The sequence below is a fragment of the Ascidiella aspersa genome, chromosome 6 (genome assembly GCF_963924565.1).
Source record: "Ascidiella aspersa chromosome 6, kaAscAspe10.2, whole genome shotgun sequence".
In the NCBI taxonomy this organism is placed as follows: domain Eukaryota; kingdom Metazoa; phylum Chordata; class Ascidiacea; order Phlebobranchia; family Ascidiidae; genus Ascidiella; species Ascidiella aspersa.
In genome coordinates this window covers 6,303,723-6,322,991 of record NC_139452.1, presented here as the reverse complement: position 1 = coordinate 6,322,991, position 19,269 = coordinate 6,303,723, and the positions used below count along the sequence as shown (strand labels likewise).

At 37.4% G+C, this 19,269-nt stretch overlaps 1 protein-coding gene across 1 annotated transcript; it reads left to right on the top strand.

Annotated features, from left to right (window-relative positions):
• The first annotated feature begins 3,820 nt into the window (after nucleotides 1-3,820).
• Nucleotides 3,821-16,969, top strand: LOC146139380 (sarcoplasmic/endoplasmic reticulum calcium ATPase 1-like). Its single transcript, XM_083392418.1, has 20 exons — nucleotides 3,821-3,938; nucleotides 4,145-4,245; nucleotides 4,471-4,575; nucleotides 5,064-5,283; nucleotides 5,603-5,688; nucleotides 6,003-6,158; nucleotides 6,744-6,848; nucleotides 7,173-7,376; nucleotides 9,111-9,302; nucleotides 9,682-9,813; nucleotides 10,362-10,494; nucleotides 11,028-11,233; nucleotides 11,869-12,052; nucleotides 12,469-12,620; nucleotides 13,242-13,462; nucleotides 14,130-14,332; nucleotides 14,739-14,824; nucleotides 15,214-15,347; nucleotides 16,091-16,326; nucleotides 16,944-16,969. The coding sequence occupies exons 1-20, from the start codon at nucleotides 3,821-3,823 to the stop codon at nucleotides 16,967-16,969; spliced, it is 3,000 nt and encodes a 999-aa protein (XP_083248544.1).
• The last annotated feature ends 2,300 nt before the right edge of the window (nucleotides 16,970-19,269 follow it).

Genomic DNA, 19,269 nt, shown 5'->3' with positions numbered 1-19,269 from the left:
ATTTTCAGTTTTAAACCGGTCCGCAGTGTAAAAAAGTTTGCTGACCCCTGCAGTAGAGTATAGTTGTCAATACCAAGCTTGTAACACTGGGATGTACGATACTAGACATTTTATCCCGATGCCCGATATTTGGGACAAAGAGAAGACCATTGCTGACTTCATTAAATGCCTAAACAAGTAAAATAAATAAATCTGGAAAGTTCAAAACTATTTAAGTTATTTAGTCAAAATTTGCTCTTGCGTTAAGAAGTTTAGTTACTTTGAGTTTATAACCAGTCATTCGCATACTAAGGCTGAAATTCCTATATGAAAACATATCAGATCGGCACCAATACCAGCCTAGTATCAGATGAGTAGGGCCTACCAGTGTTGTAAACAAGTCATTTTGAAATGACGTAAGTCCAAGTCAAGTCATTTGAAAAATAACTTAAGTCCAAGTCAAGTCTTTTGCAAAAATAACAAGTCAAGTCCCAGTCCAAGTCATCTGTTGCCTAAGTCAAGTCCCAGTCAAGTCATTATGAGAGCAAGTCAATTTCAAGTCATGTCATTGACATAAAAGTAAATTATTAAACTATTTAAATTGGTAAAATCGTCCGATTATAAGCAACAATTTAACTAAAAAAACACATACGCAATACACAGCAATTAAAGTGTTTGATATGCAAAATTTGAGATAAGTTTTAATGAAAAACACTTAATTTACTCCTAAGTTATTTGCCAAAATGACTTAAGTCCAAGTCAAGTCATTTGACCAAAATACTTAAGTCAAGTCAAGTCATTTTGGTCAAAGGTCTTAAGTCAAGTCAAGTCATTTGAAAACAGTGACTTAAGTGCACTTAAGTCAAGTCAATGACTTAAGTCATTACAACACTGGGGCCTACCGATATTGCCACTTTGTAGCAGGGCTGCGGAGTCGGACTCCGGACTCGACGGAGTCGGTTTGTTTTGCCGGACTCGGGACTCGAGTAAGACCGCGTAAAACTACCCGAGTCCCGAGTCCGACGTGCGCATGCGCAGTATCAGATTTTAAAACTGTTAAGGCGGCAAAATGTAGGTTGTAAAAGTGTAATAGCAAATGTGAAATATTTTTAAACCATGTAATGCGGGTGGATCAATTATGACACCCATATGAGTGGATTGCAGAAAATCCACCTTAATTTAGTTGCGTAAATGGGTAAAATAGAGGCTCGAGAGTCAGTCGGCAAAATCTTACATTTGGCCGGATTCGGACTCGGGTGTATTTTTTTGGCCGGAGTCGGACGTTTTTAACCGACTCCGCAGCCCTATTTTGTAGCTTATCGGGCTTATTGCTCCGATACTATCGGACACCCTATAGTGGTAACGGTCCCGTTCTGAGAATTAACTTACATCGCCCTATTTAAGATTGATTTCCTAACCTGAAAATATTATATAAAGTTGATACTTACAATTTGTCTCTATATTGTGCCACCTGATTACCCTATTTAGAATTAGACAAATACGGCCATTTACAAAGATTAGTAACCTGAAAAACACCACCTTTTCTACGTTCTTATGTAATGAATAAAACGCCGCTTGGCATCGTGTAGGACGATCCTACCTCTTACCAACATGGATGCCTTTATTAAGGCTACAGAAATCATTCGGCTTAATCAGGATTATCGTTCAAGCATGGCAAGGTTAGAAAATATCTTTCCTGCGATGAGGTTCGAACCCACGACCTCCGGTAAAACCGGGACGGTCTCTCTACCGACTGAACGGGATATACGAGATGGTCGAAAAATATCCCCAATGTCTGCTGCATCCTAGGTAAGTACAAAACTGCATCCTAGGTAAGTACAAACAACCTCACTTTAATTGTTTTGCTCGTTTTTTGTACGAAACTTAGGGAATCAATGACGGAGCAAAATACAGGGTTGCGAACAAGTATACTATTAACCTCTTTCATGGCTTCCATGACGGTCACCAAACCTTTATGTGCAAAGGTGGGTAAACTTGATGTATTTAGACACGAGAAACACATCTAAGCGGGTTAAAAAGGCCGTTATATTACATATCGAACCACGAGTTAAATTGAATATTTCAGTAAATGTCCAAATTTTGTTCACGTTGAAGCAAAAGGTAAATTTTGTTACCAAAGTGGGCCTACCTTAATTATATCCATACAATTTTGGTACCGTATACTTAAAATATTAAAAAATTATTTGGCAATTTTAAGGTGTTCTAAATTTGGCCAACTCATGCAAGATGCAAAAACATGCCGATAATATGTAAATTACCTACCCGTGTTTGCTGATCTAACAGAAGCATTTTCAACCTACCACCGTTCGCAGCCGCTAAAGCCGCCAGCGCAAATAACTCAATGGTCTTTGACTCCCTTCGATTGGAAAGCGATGAGATATTTGAAGAGCAGCGGATTTTAGCCAAAGTTGAGACTTTATCAACTTAAGTCGGCTTCTTACGCCGTTTGTTCTCTGTAACAGATGTTTTTAGGACGTGGATATCATTTAATTAACCCTATGAATTTGTTTGGTTGTCTGCCCGAAGGTAGGCCTCATTGTTTTCCGTACGCAAATTTGCCTACGGTCATATAACATACACAAAATAATTTATTTTCTCAAACAAGATCTGTGACACTTCCCAAACTGACGCAATCAACTCCCCCCAAAAATGCGTTTTGCAAACTTGAACTATCAAAATTCAAACTGTTTCATCTTTTTCAATGTTTCCACAACTTAGCACTGTGTGGACCTAAAATATCTACAAAATACAATTTCTGGTAAGTTAACTTCTAAATGCAATTTTAACGCAAATCTATAGACCACCGTTATGGAAATTTTATCGTGTGAAACCCTTATCCAACTTCAAAAACAATTAAACGCAAAGTATGTTTCATGACCTAAATTACGTATTACAATTTCACGACTTGAATGTTTATCTTAAATTTGATACGAAAACTTTTTGAAGCTCTTTGAATAAATTGGTCGCAAGATCAATGGAACTGTTGTCCATATAGGAACGTGCCAAAACTATTCTTTTCTGTACAACCGTCAAGGTAAGCAGCAGTTTAATTTGATCACGTAACGAACCCAAACCCGTTGTTGCCGCCTTGTCACATGTTGCCTTTTGAACCGGGCCAGGGTGCTAACTGACCGGTTAACTGCGCAAAACTCGTCACCTTACGGGTCACAGCAGTTTCAGCGGCGTTTAACAGTTCAACAGTTGCTGCAGCCTGGGAGCGACTTGCCCGTATAAAAGCAGGCGGCAACCGAGACACATTCATCAGTTGCTTTTGAGCTTCACAAGAGAAACAACTAGTTGTTTTGTCAGCGGATCACGAGGCTACTGCGGTCTTTAGGCATCAAGTCTGTTTTCGATTTACGTTGAACGACGAGCCGCAACGTAACGGGAGTTGCTTTTATAAATATATTTATAGAACGTAAAGTTGATACAGCTTTGAACGTAAATTGGTAACAGACAGCAAGCCAGATAACGCTGAGCCTTTAGAGTTTTAGCTGCGTTGTTTTCTCAGCAGTTATACCTAAAGTTGTAAAGTATTTCAATACGACATTCACAAATTTAACATTGTACAAGCGCTGGCCGATTACAAATGGTTCGTTTCCCAGAGCGCGGCTTCGATTTCTTATTCAATAAAAAAATCCTCCGACTAGTTCTTTATCGCTGGATACGTGTGCGACTGACAGTAAAAAAACACGACATACAAGATTTGTTTTTCTCAGGTTCGATTTAGCATTCGCCGAATCGCCTTGTAGGATTCTCGCAGTAAAGTTACTTTCTATAGCACTTAGTCGTGAGTCTAGTGATCAACCAGCGTCTGAACATGGATGACGCTTTCGCCAAAACCTCCACTGAGGTTCTCCGGCACTTCAATGTCACTCAAGGCCAGGGTCTCAGCACCGAGCAGGTCAAAGAGAACCTAAAGAAATACGGACCCAACGGTAAGTTGTATAATATTCTCCTGTCCTGAAGTTGTTGTTAGCGCTCGTTAAGACTTCATTTCTTCAACTAGTTTTTTCTCAGATAGTTACCTAAGGGACAAATAAGTTGTTTGTTAATAAATCTAATAGAATTGTAATGTTAACCAAGATTTGCAATTTTTACAACTTTTGAGAATAGTTTTGATGGCATTTTTTGGTTAATTCAGAGCTGCCAGCCGAGGAGGGAAAGTCTCTTTGGCAAATGGTTGTCGAACAGTTTGAAGATCTTCTCGTCAGGATTCTTCTTCTGGCCGCCGTCATCTCCTTCGTAAGTAGCTTAAATCTTTCTAGCCTATGTTGGGATATGCATTACATATACGTGCATTATAGTACGTATGCAAAAATTAGATTCTCTCTACATCCGGTTTTAGACAGTTTATATTGCAAACATCATAACTTCGCTAATAAACGTAACTCCAACATCAATCATATCGGGTTTACTTGCAACTTCCATACTGTTTACAACATTCCAACTAAGTCTGTTTGTTCGCAGGTTCTCGCTTTGTTCGAGGATGGTGAAGAGAGCATCACCGCTTTTGTCGAACCTTTCGTCATTCTTCTTATTCTCATCGCCAACTCAATCATCGGGATCTGGCAGGTTGGTCCTTAGTAGCCTGCAATCAACATACATACATTGCAACCATTTGCTATTGCATCCACTCACAACTAATATGTAAAAGATAAAATAAACATCACGGAATATAAAACACATCAGTTTAAAAAACTAGATAAGCAATGTTTAAATGGTGCTTAAATTAAATTAAGATAGTATGTGCTACCTACTATTTGATGTGATATGGGCCTTCATTCAGCAACTAGTTTCGAAAAACGGTTGCGGAAGATTCGAAATTAAGCCTTTATGAAACCACGCGACCGACTGGGCCTTCAAGCATTTGGAGTAAGGTTCGAACTAATGACCTTCGGTATACGCGACCACTAATCTACCAACTGTACAATCTATCAAACGCCAGAAAGAGCTCACCGTCGTCTTTGCAATCTGGCGTTAAACATAGTCGAAAATTGTATGCGTTCAACCATCTCTAATGCAGTTTACAAAATCGGGTTTTCATGTACAAAAATACTTAGGAACGCAACGCCGAAGATGCGATTGAGGCTCTGAAGGAATACGAGCCTGAGATGGGCAAAGTTGTGAGGCAGGACCGCAACACTGTGCAGCGCATACTTGCCAAGAACATCGTGCCAGGTGACATCGTCGAGGTGTCGGTTGGTGACAAGGTGCCAGCTGACATCCGTCTGCTCGCCATTCACTCCACAACGCTGCGAGTAGACCAGGCTATTCTTACAGGTTAGTAGCGAAAGTTACACTATCGCAGCTTTATCTTTTAACACTAATAACTTGATATGGCCTAAATCACCGTATACATTTGATATAAGGCTGAGGGAAATTGTATAGATAGATTTATAAATCTTTTTTTTTCTAAGCAATTACACGGCTTTTTAACGCACCCTTAAATGTTTATCAAAAGTTAATATCAAAAGGCCACAGCTTAAAAACGTTTGACGCTTGAATAATTGTAAGATATATATACACGCGTTCTGGATATGTAAACAATCTTTACTAAAAAAAAAATAAAAAAGTTTATTTTACTCCTATGCTTTCACAGGCGAAAGCGTGAGTGTAATCAAACACACCGACGCCGTTCCCGACATGAGAGCTGTCAATCAAGACAAGAAGAACCTCCTTTTCTCTGTAAGTTTGAACTAAAACATTCTCACGCTTGTAGTTCTACTCCGTAATCTTTTAATAGAAGTCAGCTATTTACAAGCCATCTGTTTAAATAATCACTGGAATGCAGGGTTGAAAACGCAAACGGTCCATTTTAAAAATAGTAATATGACCAGCCACTGGGTTTCAAAAATAAAAAGTTGAAAACCGAGTCTATTCGCTCATATGTACAAATAGATATTTGCTTTGTAAAAAACTGCCCACAGACACTCTTCGTATAGCATTTTAACGTTTTACTAATTAAGCTATTGAATGATATTTTTTCTTTGTTGCTCCAGGGCACCAACATTGCTTCTGGCAAGGCGACCGGGATCGTGATCGGAACGGGAAGCAACACTGAGATCGGCAAGATCCGCGACCAGATGGCCGAGACTGAAGCAGAGAAGACTCCGCTGCAACAGAAGCTTGACGAGTTCGGACAACAGCTTTCAAAGGTCGGTTCTTTAACTAGGGATGCCCGAGACATTTTTTTCCGATACCAAAAAAAAAAGTATTGCACAAAAAGTATTGCTGTCCAATTTGATACCAATGACGTCATTACTCTTCTCATATAGGCTTTATATGAGATTGAAACGTTTAAAGGTATTTTTTCTAGATTATTAGACTAAATTTGCTTTTAGGGTTAATTGGTTGAGTTACTTCCAGTTGTTGACCAACTATTTCTTGATAAATTTGCTTTTCAAGATCGAATCACTGCATTTTGTCGCAAATTACAGCTAGAATTGCTATTAATTAATTTGGTATCGGATCGGCACTCATACCAGTCTAGTATCGGACGTTTTCCGATTCTACCACTTGACATCGGGTATCGGCTCCGATCCGATATTATCGAACATCCTTATTTTTAACTGTTTCAACGGCGATTTCGCATATTTCCACTAACATTCCAATCAGTCATACATCCGTAACCTGAATGCTTTATTTAATTTAATTGCCTGTTTTATTAATTCGATAACAAATGTGTTTTAAGGCCATGTTATGTGCTGAATTTTTGTGAACCTGTTGCCACCCTTACACAGATTATCACCATCATCTGCATCGCTGTATGGGCGATCAACATCGGACATTTCAACGACCCAGTCCACGGAGGTTCATGGTTCAAGGGAGCTATCTATTACTTCAAGGTTAGTGTCAATCTGTACAAAACACCCTATTACTTCAAGGTTTATTTTTATATGCAAATTTCAAACCGTTGATGTTAATTAATCAGAATAAGGAGTTTTGTGAGTTCGCCGAGCTAATAAACTTCATTTTACTTTGGATTTCCTAATAACAAAGAACTTGTTGTAGTATAAACTAGTAGTTGAACTATCCTCGTGCTTTTAGTTACAAACATGTAGCCATTCGAACTCGATATTACTTTCAACGCTACATCATTGTTTATTGTAATTTAATAATTATTTCCTCAGAACGCGGTCGCCTTGTAAATTAATAATAATGTTTTCCAGATTGCTGTCGCCTTGGCTGTTGCGGCCATCCCTGAAGGACTTCCAGCCGTTATCACAACGTGTCTTGCCTTGGGAACCAGCAGAATGGCCAAGAAGAACTCGATCGTTCGCAGTCTTCCCTCTGTAGAAACCCTCGGATGCACTTCCGTCATCTGCTCCGACAAGACAGGAACACTCACCACCAACCAGATGTCCGTTTGCAGAGTAAGTTTCCCTCTTTCGAATTCTTGTTCTCACAGCTAACTCCTTTCTTCTGAACTGAATTTCTCTAAGCTGAATTCTTATTTTCGCTTCAAATATGTAAAGCCTTCTTTCTACTTATTTTCTTTTCTTCTTCTTAAGTCTTTTCTAGTCTCATCCCAACTTTCTTTAACGGTTAATCTTTTTCTTTTATTTTTTTCCAAGTCATCAATTGTTAATTTTCTTTTGATTGCAAAATGCGCTAATGGTAGTCCTACAACTGTCCTTAATATTTTCCTCTTTGCTAAGCTTACACTGTGTAAATCTACTTCTCCTTTATTTTCCCCTTTTTCCCGTTTAGCTTCTGTCTTCCTACAATTTATCTGCCTACTTCACTTGCATAACTATTCGTTTTCTTTCCTCAGTGATTTTTTTAGTAACTTAATTCCTAATTAAATTATTTAGCTCTTGAAATATTCACCCTAAACTATTTTCTCTTCTTTCTTTTTTGCAATAATGTCCTGCTTTTCTTTTTAAGTTTTTTTCTTATAATATCTGCTATCCTTAAACTTACTCGATTACCTCTCTTGACTTCTCTGCTTTCCTAAAACTCTGCTTTTCCTAAAACCGCAAAATCTTTCTTAAGTTTTCTGATATATTAAAACTTATTTTAATTGTTCCTCTGTTCTCCTAAATTATTTCTCTGATGTCAACCCCAACTTCCTATTCTTTGTCTACTTTCCACTACTGGCATTTCCTTTCTCTATAATATCTTTTTTTTCTTTCTTGTGCTGTCTGAACAAAAATATTTTCTCATTCTTTTCTCACTATACCTTTTCTGTTCTGTCTTCAAATCTACTTAAATTCCTTCTCATTCTTTTCTCATTATAACTTCTCTTTGCTCTTTCAAAACTTGCTTAAATTTTTTCTCATTCTTCTTCTACTATAGCTTTTCTTTGACCTCTTAAAATATTCTCAAGTTGATTTTCATTCTTCTTTCACTATAAATTTTATTTGCTCTCCCAAAACATGCTTAAATCACTTCTCATTCCTTTTTCACTATAACTTCTCTTTACTCTCTTAAAATCTACTTAAATTCCTCTCATTCCTTTCTCACTATAACTTCTCTTTGCTCTCTTAAAACTTGCTTAAATCACTTTTCATTCTTCGCTCACTATAACTTCTATTTGCTCTCTCAAAACTTGCTTAAATCAATTTTCATTCTTCTCTCACTATAACTTCTATTTGCTCTCTCAAAACTTGCTTAAATCAATTTTCATTTTTCTCTCACAATAACTTTTTTGCTCTCTTAAAATCTACTCGATTTCCTTTTCATTCTTCTCTCACTATAACTTCTATTTGCTATCTCAAAACTTGCTTAAATCACTTTTCATTCTTCTCTCACTATAACTTCTCTTTGCTCTCTCAAAACTTGCTTCAATCACTTTTCATTCTTCTCTCACTATAACTTCTCTTTACTCTCTTAAAATCTACTCAAATTCCTCTCATTCCTTTCTCACAATAACTTTTTTTTTCTCTCTTAAAATCTACTCGATTTCCTTCTCATTCTTCTCTCTTTATAACTTCTTTCTTCTCTCTGAAAACTTACTTAAATTCCGTCTTGTTTTTCTGTGAATATAAATTCTCTTTGCTCTCTCGAAACTTGCTCAAATCTCCTCTCAAACTTTACTCACTGTTACATTTCTGTTCACTCTAAAAACTTACTCTAATCCCCCTCTCTTCTTATTTCATTTACAGATGTTCGTGGTGGACAAAGTGATGGCCGACGGCGCCGCCTTCCACGAGTTCAGCATCTCCGGATCCACCTACGAGCCAAAGGGTGACGTCAGCAAAGACGGACAGAAGATTCGCTGTAGCGACTTCGACGCGCTCACCGAGCTTTCCACCATCTGCGCTCTCTGCAACGATTCGTCACTTGACTTCAACGAGGTTTGTTTAAAACAGAAGTTTGCTTAAATTTTAGTTGGCGTTATAAAACAGCTGTGAATTTCGTAAAGCTCTTTGAAAGCCTCACTAACTAATGCATTGCAATGATAATGAAGAATTATATCAAATTAACAATTGCGAGGAATCTTGTAAATAGCAAACAGTTGACAGGAAAAAAAATCAATTGAACAGAATGTTCCAACTTACATCCGCATAATTTCGATGGCTTTATTTTCTGTGAAAAAATATGTAAAATAGACTTAGAATCCTCAGTTTATTATTGTTTACTCTTTGGTTGCAAATCGAAATTTTTTTTATTATATTACGAAAACAAATTAAAACGCCCGTTAACTATTTTATTGAAATCTTGTTTTATTTCCAGGGTAAGGGAATTTACGAGAAGGTTGGCGAAGCGACCGAGACAGCACTGACCGTGCTATGCGAGAAGATGAACGTCTTCAACACTGACCTTAGCGGTTTGAGCAAGTCTGCAAAATCGACTCCATGCAACAGCGTAAGTTGTCACAACTAAAATAGAAAGAACTTCGTGCATCTTATGCATGTGCGCAATTCTGTGATCTGGCTCCAGATACGCCACTAAGTTTTTGAATGTCTTTGTGTGTTTTTTTATAAAATTGTGTGACAACCCTGAATATTGACCAACGATGACAAAACACTTACCAACATACATTATGTGCCTTCGGTTAGCTCTACTGAATAAATCGGCCTCTTAAGGTATTTATACCAGTAAAACAACTGTATAGCCTGCGCTAAGATTCGAACCTATGACCTCGAATATATGATTTAATGCATTAAACGCCGTTTAAACAACTGATTTAGCGAGCCTTGCCTAAGGCTCCTGGTCCTGGGGTAGTTTTCTCATTTTGTTGGCAATAAACGTTTTTAAAGTTTAGTAACGGAATTTAAAAATTGTGATAATTTTTCAGCATGAAAGAGTTGTTAAAAGAATATCACCACTTTTGTTTCAACATCCGGACTTTGCTGTACAAATTAATAAAAAATGCAAACAATATTAAACTCACCATCTCCCTCTGGCGGCAGGTTATCAAGAGCATGATGAAGAAGGAGTTCACCCTGGAGTTCTCACGTGACCGCAAGTCGATGAGCACATTCTGCCGACCGACCGCCCCCTCATCCATCGGACCCAAGATGTTTGTCAAGGGAGCACCCGAAGGTATGTTGAATCATTTTCTTTTTTTTTCACCTTTTGCTTCGAACCGAGGACAACACCAAACCTAGATATACGGAGTTTCAAAACATGTCGCTTCCGAAATTGATTACGTTTTTGGTATATTTCATAATTATGCTGAAACCAGTCATGTCATCAATTTTGGTCTCCAAATATTCTATTATATAACCGTAACCATCTTTCGCATTAGTGACTTTTATTTTTGATTTCTATTTATTTTCAAGCATTAAAAAGTTTTACATTTTTTCCTAGTAAACCCATCAAAAAGTTTGGCTAACCAAAATTCACCTTTCTGTGATTTTGGCTATAAACTTTTGTAGCCATTTATTCAATCAATTTATACTCAAGCCTAAAGGCATATCATTTCCATCATACACTTATGTCCCTCTTTTTTCGATAAACCTGTATCATGTAACTGTAATTAACATCCAAACAAGTCAGCGTTTACGCACTTGACATCGTAGCTTATTCCTCTTTTTTGTATAAAATTGCATATAAACAACTTGACAAAATTCCAGGCGTTCTCGACCGCTGTACTTACGTCCGCGTTGGCAAGCAACGTGTTCCCATGACACCCGAAATAAAGGCCGAGATCCAGCGCCTGGTCAAGGAGTACGGAACCGGTCGGGACACCCTTCGCTGCCTGGCCCTCGGAACCGTAGACACCCCTCCAAGCCCTGGCCAAATGAACCTCTGCGACCCAACCAAGTTTGTCGAATACGAGGTGAGGCTTTTAAGTTAAAGTTTCAGTTCACACATCTGGAAATCAGGTGGCACTAATAACCCACACAATTGTATTGCCAATGCACAACCCTTCTTCGGCAGGTCAACGTACGTTTTCTGTCCTACTTCGTCCGGATGAAATTTGTCGTTAAACAGCGCCGCCTGATTTACAGTTTTAAGTCATACAAATACCACTATACACAACGATTAATTAAAGAAAAATATTGACTCTTTAAAATGATAGGGATGTGGTTATTAAAGCATAAAAACAAATGACAGAAAGTATGAATGCATCATGGACGAAAAACTCTAGCGTAAAATTCGTGAAATAGTTTTCGAAATAATTTGCTTTGCGAAGACCAAATGTACAAATAACTCAGCGCCCATGTTAGGTATAGTTACAGTTCTATCAGCCTGGCAAACAACTTATTTTATAGTATAAATAATTTATAGTATAGATAGACTAACGCTAACTACACTTCGACTTATCGTTGTTAGGCAAGTGGCTTCCGTACAAATAAAATTGGTTACAAGAGTTATTTTAAGGGTGCATTGAAGAATGTTAGAATCGCTGAAACCTTGCCAACCAATTTATTCACAAAGTAACGTTGACCAACTTCCATCATCCTTCCTCAGACTGGCATCACATTCGTTGGAATCGTTGGCATGCTTGATCCTCCTCGCATGGAAGTCTTCCAGGCCGTGCAAGATTGCAGGGATGCAGGAATCCGTGTGATCGTCATCACCGGCGACAACAAGGCAACAGCTGAGGCGATCTGCAGACGCATCGGGGTCTTCGGGGAGGATGAGGACACAACTGGTAGGTTACGCGATTTGTTCAACATGTTGGACCGACGTCAATTTAGTTTTGACGACATTTTGAATCCAATTCTCTCTAATTGTTGGTTTCAAAGCTAATTGGATTTAAACTACGAAGGGACCAAATAAGTTATTTTGATCTTAAGTTTAAAATCAAAATGCCTATTTCACCGGAAAATGGTAAATTTGGCGTAAAAAGATGCTAGTTTGTCTATCACCCCCCTCCTAAAAATAAGTAAAGGTAATTAACGTATTACAGTTACACCAATATTGGCGTTCATATCTGTCGAAACAGAAAGCTTGTGATAAATGAAGATCATGTAATTCGTTATGCGACGTATATCCAAGTAAATAGTTGTTTATTGGTGCCAGCAATCTTTGTAAGAATACAAATTACGTTTGACGTTTTTTTAACAGGCAAATCCTACACTGGACGCGAGTTCGACAACCTTTCCGCCGACGAACAGTTCAAAGCCTGTCTGAGATCTCGTCTCTTTGCACGAGTCGAACCCGCACACAAGAGCAAGATCGTCGAATACCTGCAAGCTAACGGAGACGTCACCGCTATGGTAAGTTTCTTGAACCTTGTTGGTATTATAACACTAAGCATTTATAGCTATCGAAGATAACACAAAGCACCTTGATGGCCTCTTAAGAAAACAACATTTGTCTAAATAAGGTTAAATTGCGTTAAAATTGTCACCTAGAAAAGTAACTAATGTAAATAATATGTGTTTGCAAAAGTTTTTCTAGATTCCTAGAACATCATTATATCACGAGAAAAGATAAAACACTGCCAAAATAACGAGTCTGACACCATAAGCTATACATTCATACAGATGTGTTTTTCCAGATTTTAGTCCAACTTGCATCATGATCCTGTTTATAGATCCTTTAGGACAAAAAGCGCTTTGGAGTTTGGTAGACAAAAATTCCCGGTTTGGCCTTGGTCGTGAGTTCGAACCTCGCCGCAAATTGTATTTTCTGGGCATGTTTTGCAAACAAAAAAACACCTTGACAACTGGTGTCAGATAACTGGACAACTGGTAATTTAGAAGTAACCGTTATATAAGTTTTAGTGCAGCGTGCTGTTATCCTTCGGCATTGCATCAAGGTTTAGAAACCATATATAGTATACACATTTGTATGATCAGTGGGTATAGTGAATTTACACGTTTCAACTCACCCAGACTGGCGACGGTGTAAACGACGCCCCTGCCCTCAAAAAGGCCGAGATTGGGATCGCGATGGGCAGTGGAACCGCGGTGGCAAAGAGCGCCTCCGACATGGTTCTTGCTGATGACAACTTCACTTCTATCGTTGCCGCCGTCGAAGAAGGCCGAGCCATCTACAACAACATGAAGCAGTTCATCCGCTATCTCATCTCATCCAACATTGGCGAAGTTGTCTGGTAGGAATCTTGTTAAAAATCTTTAAAACGTTTTCTGTGCATTCCAGCTTTCGGATAGATGTTGCCAATCTTTGTTTTTGAATTCAAATACTTCAATTGATATAATGCTGTTAACACCAACATATTTTTTAATTAGCCTTACAAAACCTTGCTGTTTGTGCACTTCTTTGATAACGTTCGCTACAAAATTATAATTTGGCTAATCTCTTTTTTTACCAACAAACTCAATTTTCTCATATCATCGATATACGTAACAGTCATTACAACATAAGACACTTCATTGCAAGGCTTTTTCAATTCATATTTTGTTAATTTTTACATAAGACGTAGGCCTACAGTTTTAGGATCAGATGTTTTTTGAAAACCAAACAAATAAATCATCTCGGATGCCAGTTCTAATAAAAAAGCAATTTTTAAGTTGAATATGAAAGTCTACGCCTTTAATTCTATCCGGTTATAAATTTTAAACTCATATTTCATCGTTGATTACGCAATCCCCATAACCATTTTATTATCTACCAATAGTAATAAAGAACATATTCACCTTAGAATTGTTGTCTACTGCTCTAAGTTGCCTTGAATTCCAGCTGCAATTAGAATCCGTTGTCGTATTCCATATTTTAGTGCACGCCATTTAAGTCTTTAATTCATCTATTCCACCTTTCAGCATCTTCCTGGCCGCAGCACTCGGAGTGCCCGAAGCCCTCATCCCAGTTCAGCTTCTCTGGGTCAACCTGGTCACCGACGGTCTGCCCGCCACCGCTCTCAGCTTCAACCCTGCCGACCTGGATATTATGCAGAAGAAGCCAAGGTCGACCAAGGACTCTCTCATCAGCGGCTGGCTCATGGTGCGCTATTGCGCCGTTGGTGGTAAGTAGCAAACTAGCAAAACCGATTTCGATTGAGACGCAATTATGTATTTTAATGGACTGCATTGCGTAACCTTTTTTGAAAACCTATTTTGTGTTCTTTCTTATGGCGTGTACATCGAGTAGAGTTGAAAACACAATGCCAGTTTTTAAATTTTACACAATTGCAGTCAATTTTTTTTAGTTGATCCTATACATCTATTTTTGAAAATTAATAGCACTTATAAGTATCCTCAGTTTAAATATGTCTAGAATATATTTAGAGTTTCCTACATCACCCATTTGTCAATAAAACCTTACTGAATACTTATCTGGTTATTCTATCCATCGAATCATATATTTAGCTGCTATTTAAACACCATGGTAATTATGATCTGTCTTTGAAACAAAACACTTGTTTATCTCAGGATACGTGGGAATCGCAACCGTTGGCGCCTCCTTGTGGTGGTTCTTGTACGCCCCTAGCGGACCAGCACTTACTTGGTGGCAGATTGTAAGTATATGTTTTAGTCATACGTATTCTGTTTAAAACTGGTCATTTAAGATAGGATAATATTAAGTAAATGGCTTTTAACCTATGTGAATTACTATAATGTTTTAAATGTAAACACATCTTGAATTCCAAACAGAACCATTAAGTGTATAAAAACGTTCTAAAATAACTTCATTCAAAAAGAGCAAAATACTAAAGTTACGCAAAATGCATCATCAGCTCTGCTTAAAAATTTAATTTGAATCAATGAATCACATCTTAAATTCTTACATCATTCCAACCATTGAAAAATTATTCATAAAAAATTCCAAATAGAAAAAAATTTAATTAAACTAAATCATATAAAAATAATTTAATTAAAAGTTTCAACCTTGCCAATTCGCCAATAGACCCACTTCATGTCATGCACCGCCGACTCTGAGGACTTTTCAGGCATCGATTGCAAAATCTTCGAAGACCCTCACCCAATGACCATGGCCCTCTCTGTGTTGGTTGTCATCGAGCTCTGCAACGCTTTGAACAGGTTGGTGAAGTAAAATAAATACTTGCGTTAAAATATGCTGATCAACATGGATTGAAGTTCAATAGTTTTGGAATTCGAACGAATATATAATTGCTAGCAATCAGAATGATATGAAGTGTTGTTTAAGATGGATAGTCACTTTTCATTACCACTCAAATATTTATATCAATGTGTATCTTTTTAGTAATTTTCAGAATTGTGATTCTAATCTTGTCACTACATCGTATAGTGTTATCTCAGTGTGGATTCGTCTTAAATATTTTAGCCTAAAATCGCCTAATTTACACAGAGCCTTTTTCCTAATTTACACAGAAGTGTATTTGACATTCTAACCTAAATGTTCCAGTTTAGAAATGTAAAAGGGTTGTTTTGGGATTAAATTTGAAGCCGTCTAATTGTTATTTCTTTGCGTCTGTGTTTCAATATTTAAGACGAGCAATTACATTTTACCTCAGCAATACTTACTAGTTAAGTTGAGTATAGAACCCCACAGTAACTTTAAATACGCCATCTTGATAATCTGTTCCGAAAGAAGACATAGCAATGCACACCAATGCATTTGACTTTTACCATTAAAATTCTGTTTCGGAAATGTAAAGGGGTATATAAGGCATCTTAAACATCTTTTCCTAAATAAATAAATGAGTCCAAGAACATAGTTATGTACACCAAAGCGATGACTTTCCCACAGTTGCATATCAAGCCTAATAACAATGATCAACTTATTTTCCTTTTTCGTCCAGCGTGTCAGAGAACCAGTCTATCATCCGGATGCCTCCATGGCAGAACATGTGGCTGGTGGGATCGATCGTGCTCTCCCTTGCTCTTCACTTTGTCATCCTCCACGTCGATCCTCTTCCCGTGGTCTTCCAGATCTGTCCTCTTGACTTCACCGAGTGGGCGATGGTGCTCAAGATCTCGCTCCCTGTCATCCTGCTGGACGAGGGACTCAAATACGTAGCGAGGAACTACATTGAAGGTGGGTTGATTTCCTGGTTAAAGAGCTTATATGTTGAAAGGTCATAATTTCCGTTAAGTTTAAGGAAACAGTGCCTTTCATTTCGAAATCCCCAATTTTATCCTAACTAGCTAGTACATCATGTGCTTCCTCCGTCATCTGTTGACTGTTACAACCCACATGGGTTTCTAATTGCCTTTTTACCTTAGAACGTTTATATCTGATAGTATTATAAAATGTTTGACGATTTTTTAACCAATTTCGAATTTCACCCGGTTTAAGACTGCAGATTTAATTTAACGTCTAAGCCTTTTCATTGAAATTGAAATGAAAAGTTTAAATTTAAACTATATTGTAAGCTAAACAATACATTTCGTTTTCATTGGTTCTATATAGCCTTTAGCAACACTGGTAAAATTTCTTCCGTAAACTTGTCACGTTTTGATAAATATAATTACCCAGCACATGCTAGAAATCGCTAACCAAACTTTTCTCACGCGGTATTTTATATCTTATCATTTTCTTTATGCGGTAAGATAGCTTTATAACCTAAGTTGACGGAGATATCAGATATACATTCAGGCATGGCACCCTATCCTTGACTTTTTGTTAATTCATCTTTTTATATTTTGTTGCAGGGGATGAATCAAAGAAGTCGCAGTAATCAAGAGATTTTTCTTGTCCGCAGGAATCAAATGCCGTTAAACTCATTCGTTTTATTTATTATTTATTTAATGGCCCTTTTGTTTGAAAAAAACGTGCTTAAAGTGGTATTTGAAACATGCTGTGTCTTTGTAAATGTAGTATACTACATCAACTGTGTGTTTACCTAATAGAAGCCCCCCAATTGGCTTATCTGCGAGAGCAATCTTCTTTTAATTAATTGTGGTTATCTCTGATTCAAATGATTTTTCCACCTTGTTGTTGTGTTCTTGTTTTCTAATAAACCTAAAAAAAGTATTCCTAATTTTTTATCATCCTTAGATTTAGCATAAAAGTGCAACAAATACAGAATTTCTTAGGGTAATCAATATAGATTTGTTTGAATAGATACGCCGAAAGGTGACATTAAATCGATCCAGAAGTTCACTTTATATCAATTAAATTATTAGAAATACCTTGCAACTTAATTTGGTTATTTACGAATGCACATTAGGCAATTTTCCGGACTTGCTTTCCGTAGGGAGGTTTCCGTCTCTATGTCGGCCAATTAGAACCTCAGCATTACAAGGCAAATAATTCATTTCTTCTTGAACAGTGTATTTTAACTGGGAGGCTGGGATAACATTCAGATATTAAACTATTAAACTTTTTCAGGCTGGACTTTTATTTTTAACCGAAGCGTGGGTAGTTCAATTGGTTTCTTACATCAATATCTAATATTCACCATATAGCTACCGTAACGCGGAAACTTCCATCTAGAATAAATGTAAAAAAAAAAAAATGCTATAATGTAAAAAAATGCTCTGCCACATGGGCGCGACCCCAGTGTAAGAACCACTGCTAATTGCTGAGCTTAACAGAACATTGTGCGATAAATTCTCTGATGTCATTTGAGATATAGCTCATCACATTGTTGGGTTGTGACACTAAAACCTGATTCAGAAAGACATTGAAAAGATAGAATTAGCATTGCTATTTGTTAACTTTGATTGATTAAAATGACAAGGGCAACAACGGTGGGATACCAGTGTCAGTTTGCGAGCTTCAATGAACGCCTCAGGGATTACAAAATGATGACGAATGAATGACAGCAGGTTTGCTCAAAGCAATCTTCTTCTTGATGAATAAATGAACAAATTGTAGAAAAAAGGAAACCACAGTTGAATTTGAACACACAAATGTCTAGCTTGTTATTTGGTTAAAGAAGCTATCTTCAACATGTTGCGTGGCTAAACAAGAAAATTGTTTTCTTGTTATATAGTTAGTCGTAATATAGCTTGATAATGAATTGCAAAGCCAAAAGTTTAAGTAGATCGACATCATCTTGATTGGGACATTTCGATACAAGCTTGTATTATCCTAATGACTTTGTAATTCATTGTCCAGCTACATTACAAATCCGTGCATAAGGTACCTAGTCTCAATGTTATATGCACATGAGTGAAAGCACCATGGCTAGGCATATGTCAAAATACAAACTGTTGTATCAATCAACGAACAGGTAGGCATTCTGTCGGTGTTATTGCAATAAATTTCTTGCGGTTGTGACCCAGGTGGTAGTGCGATTTAAGGTGTTTTGTGGATACGAAAGGGTCCCTGAAATTTCTCAAACATTCTCTTATTATAGAATCAACTTCCGTGGGCACATCACCTATTAGCAGTTAATACTTTAAAGAAATAGTTTCGGTCCCAGCACTTGTTTTGCCGTCCGTCAAAAGTTTTCAGCTGTTACCAAAGCCAAGCCTTAGAAATAATCTGCTTGTTTTGTCTACTTCGGCTGGAACGAAATATATTGCAACCATGTCGGGTTTGACGTTTATGGTACAGCTGGCCTTTAATCTAAATGGTTTGTAAATAATACTATATTTCGTCCAGCATTAGTTTATATTTCAGATAAGATTATTTTACAACCTGTTTGCTTTAAGGCAAAACTCAAACTTCAATTTAATGAACAGTCATCAAATATCAATTTCTATAAACAGCCGTCAAAAAGTAAAGTCGAAATGCTTTTACACATCGTGATTTTTTATAGTAAACACTCTTAATCTAGCGTTGCAAGCAAATCTCTATGTGCTTTGCGCTCCTCATGAGTCACTTCGCACGTCTTTTAGCTGGTCTACGTAATGTCGTGTTTGTGCCACAGCTTTTGACTTCATGTGGTTTGTTTTTATTGCGGTTGTGTAAGGTTGTGCATTAAAACCCAATCGTTATTTTAATAGTATCACATGGTTTACAGCTTTTAAAAATCATTCGACTACTGAGCTTTGGAAACCAGAACGTGACTTACAACTAGGCCTACGG

Excerpts from the sequence above, each read along its gene's own strand:
- LOC146139380 (XM_083392418.1), top strand. The coding sequence starts at position 3,821 with ATGGATGACGCTTTCGCCAAAACCTCCACTGAGGTTCTCCGGCACTTC. Across the intron at positions 6,159-6,743 it reads TCGGACAACAGCTTTCAAAG|ATTATCACCATCATCTGCAT; the intron begins GTCGGTTCTTTA and ends ACCCTTACACAG. Across the intron at positions 14,825-15,213 it reads CACTTACTTGGTGGCAGATT|ACCCACTTCATGTCATGCAC; the intron begins GTAAGTATATGT and ends ATTCGCCAATAG.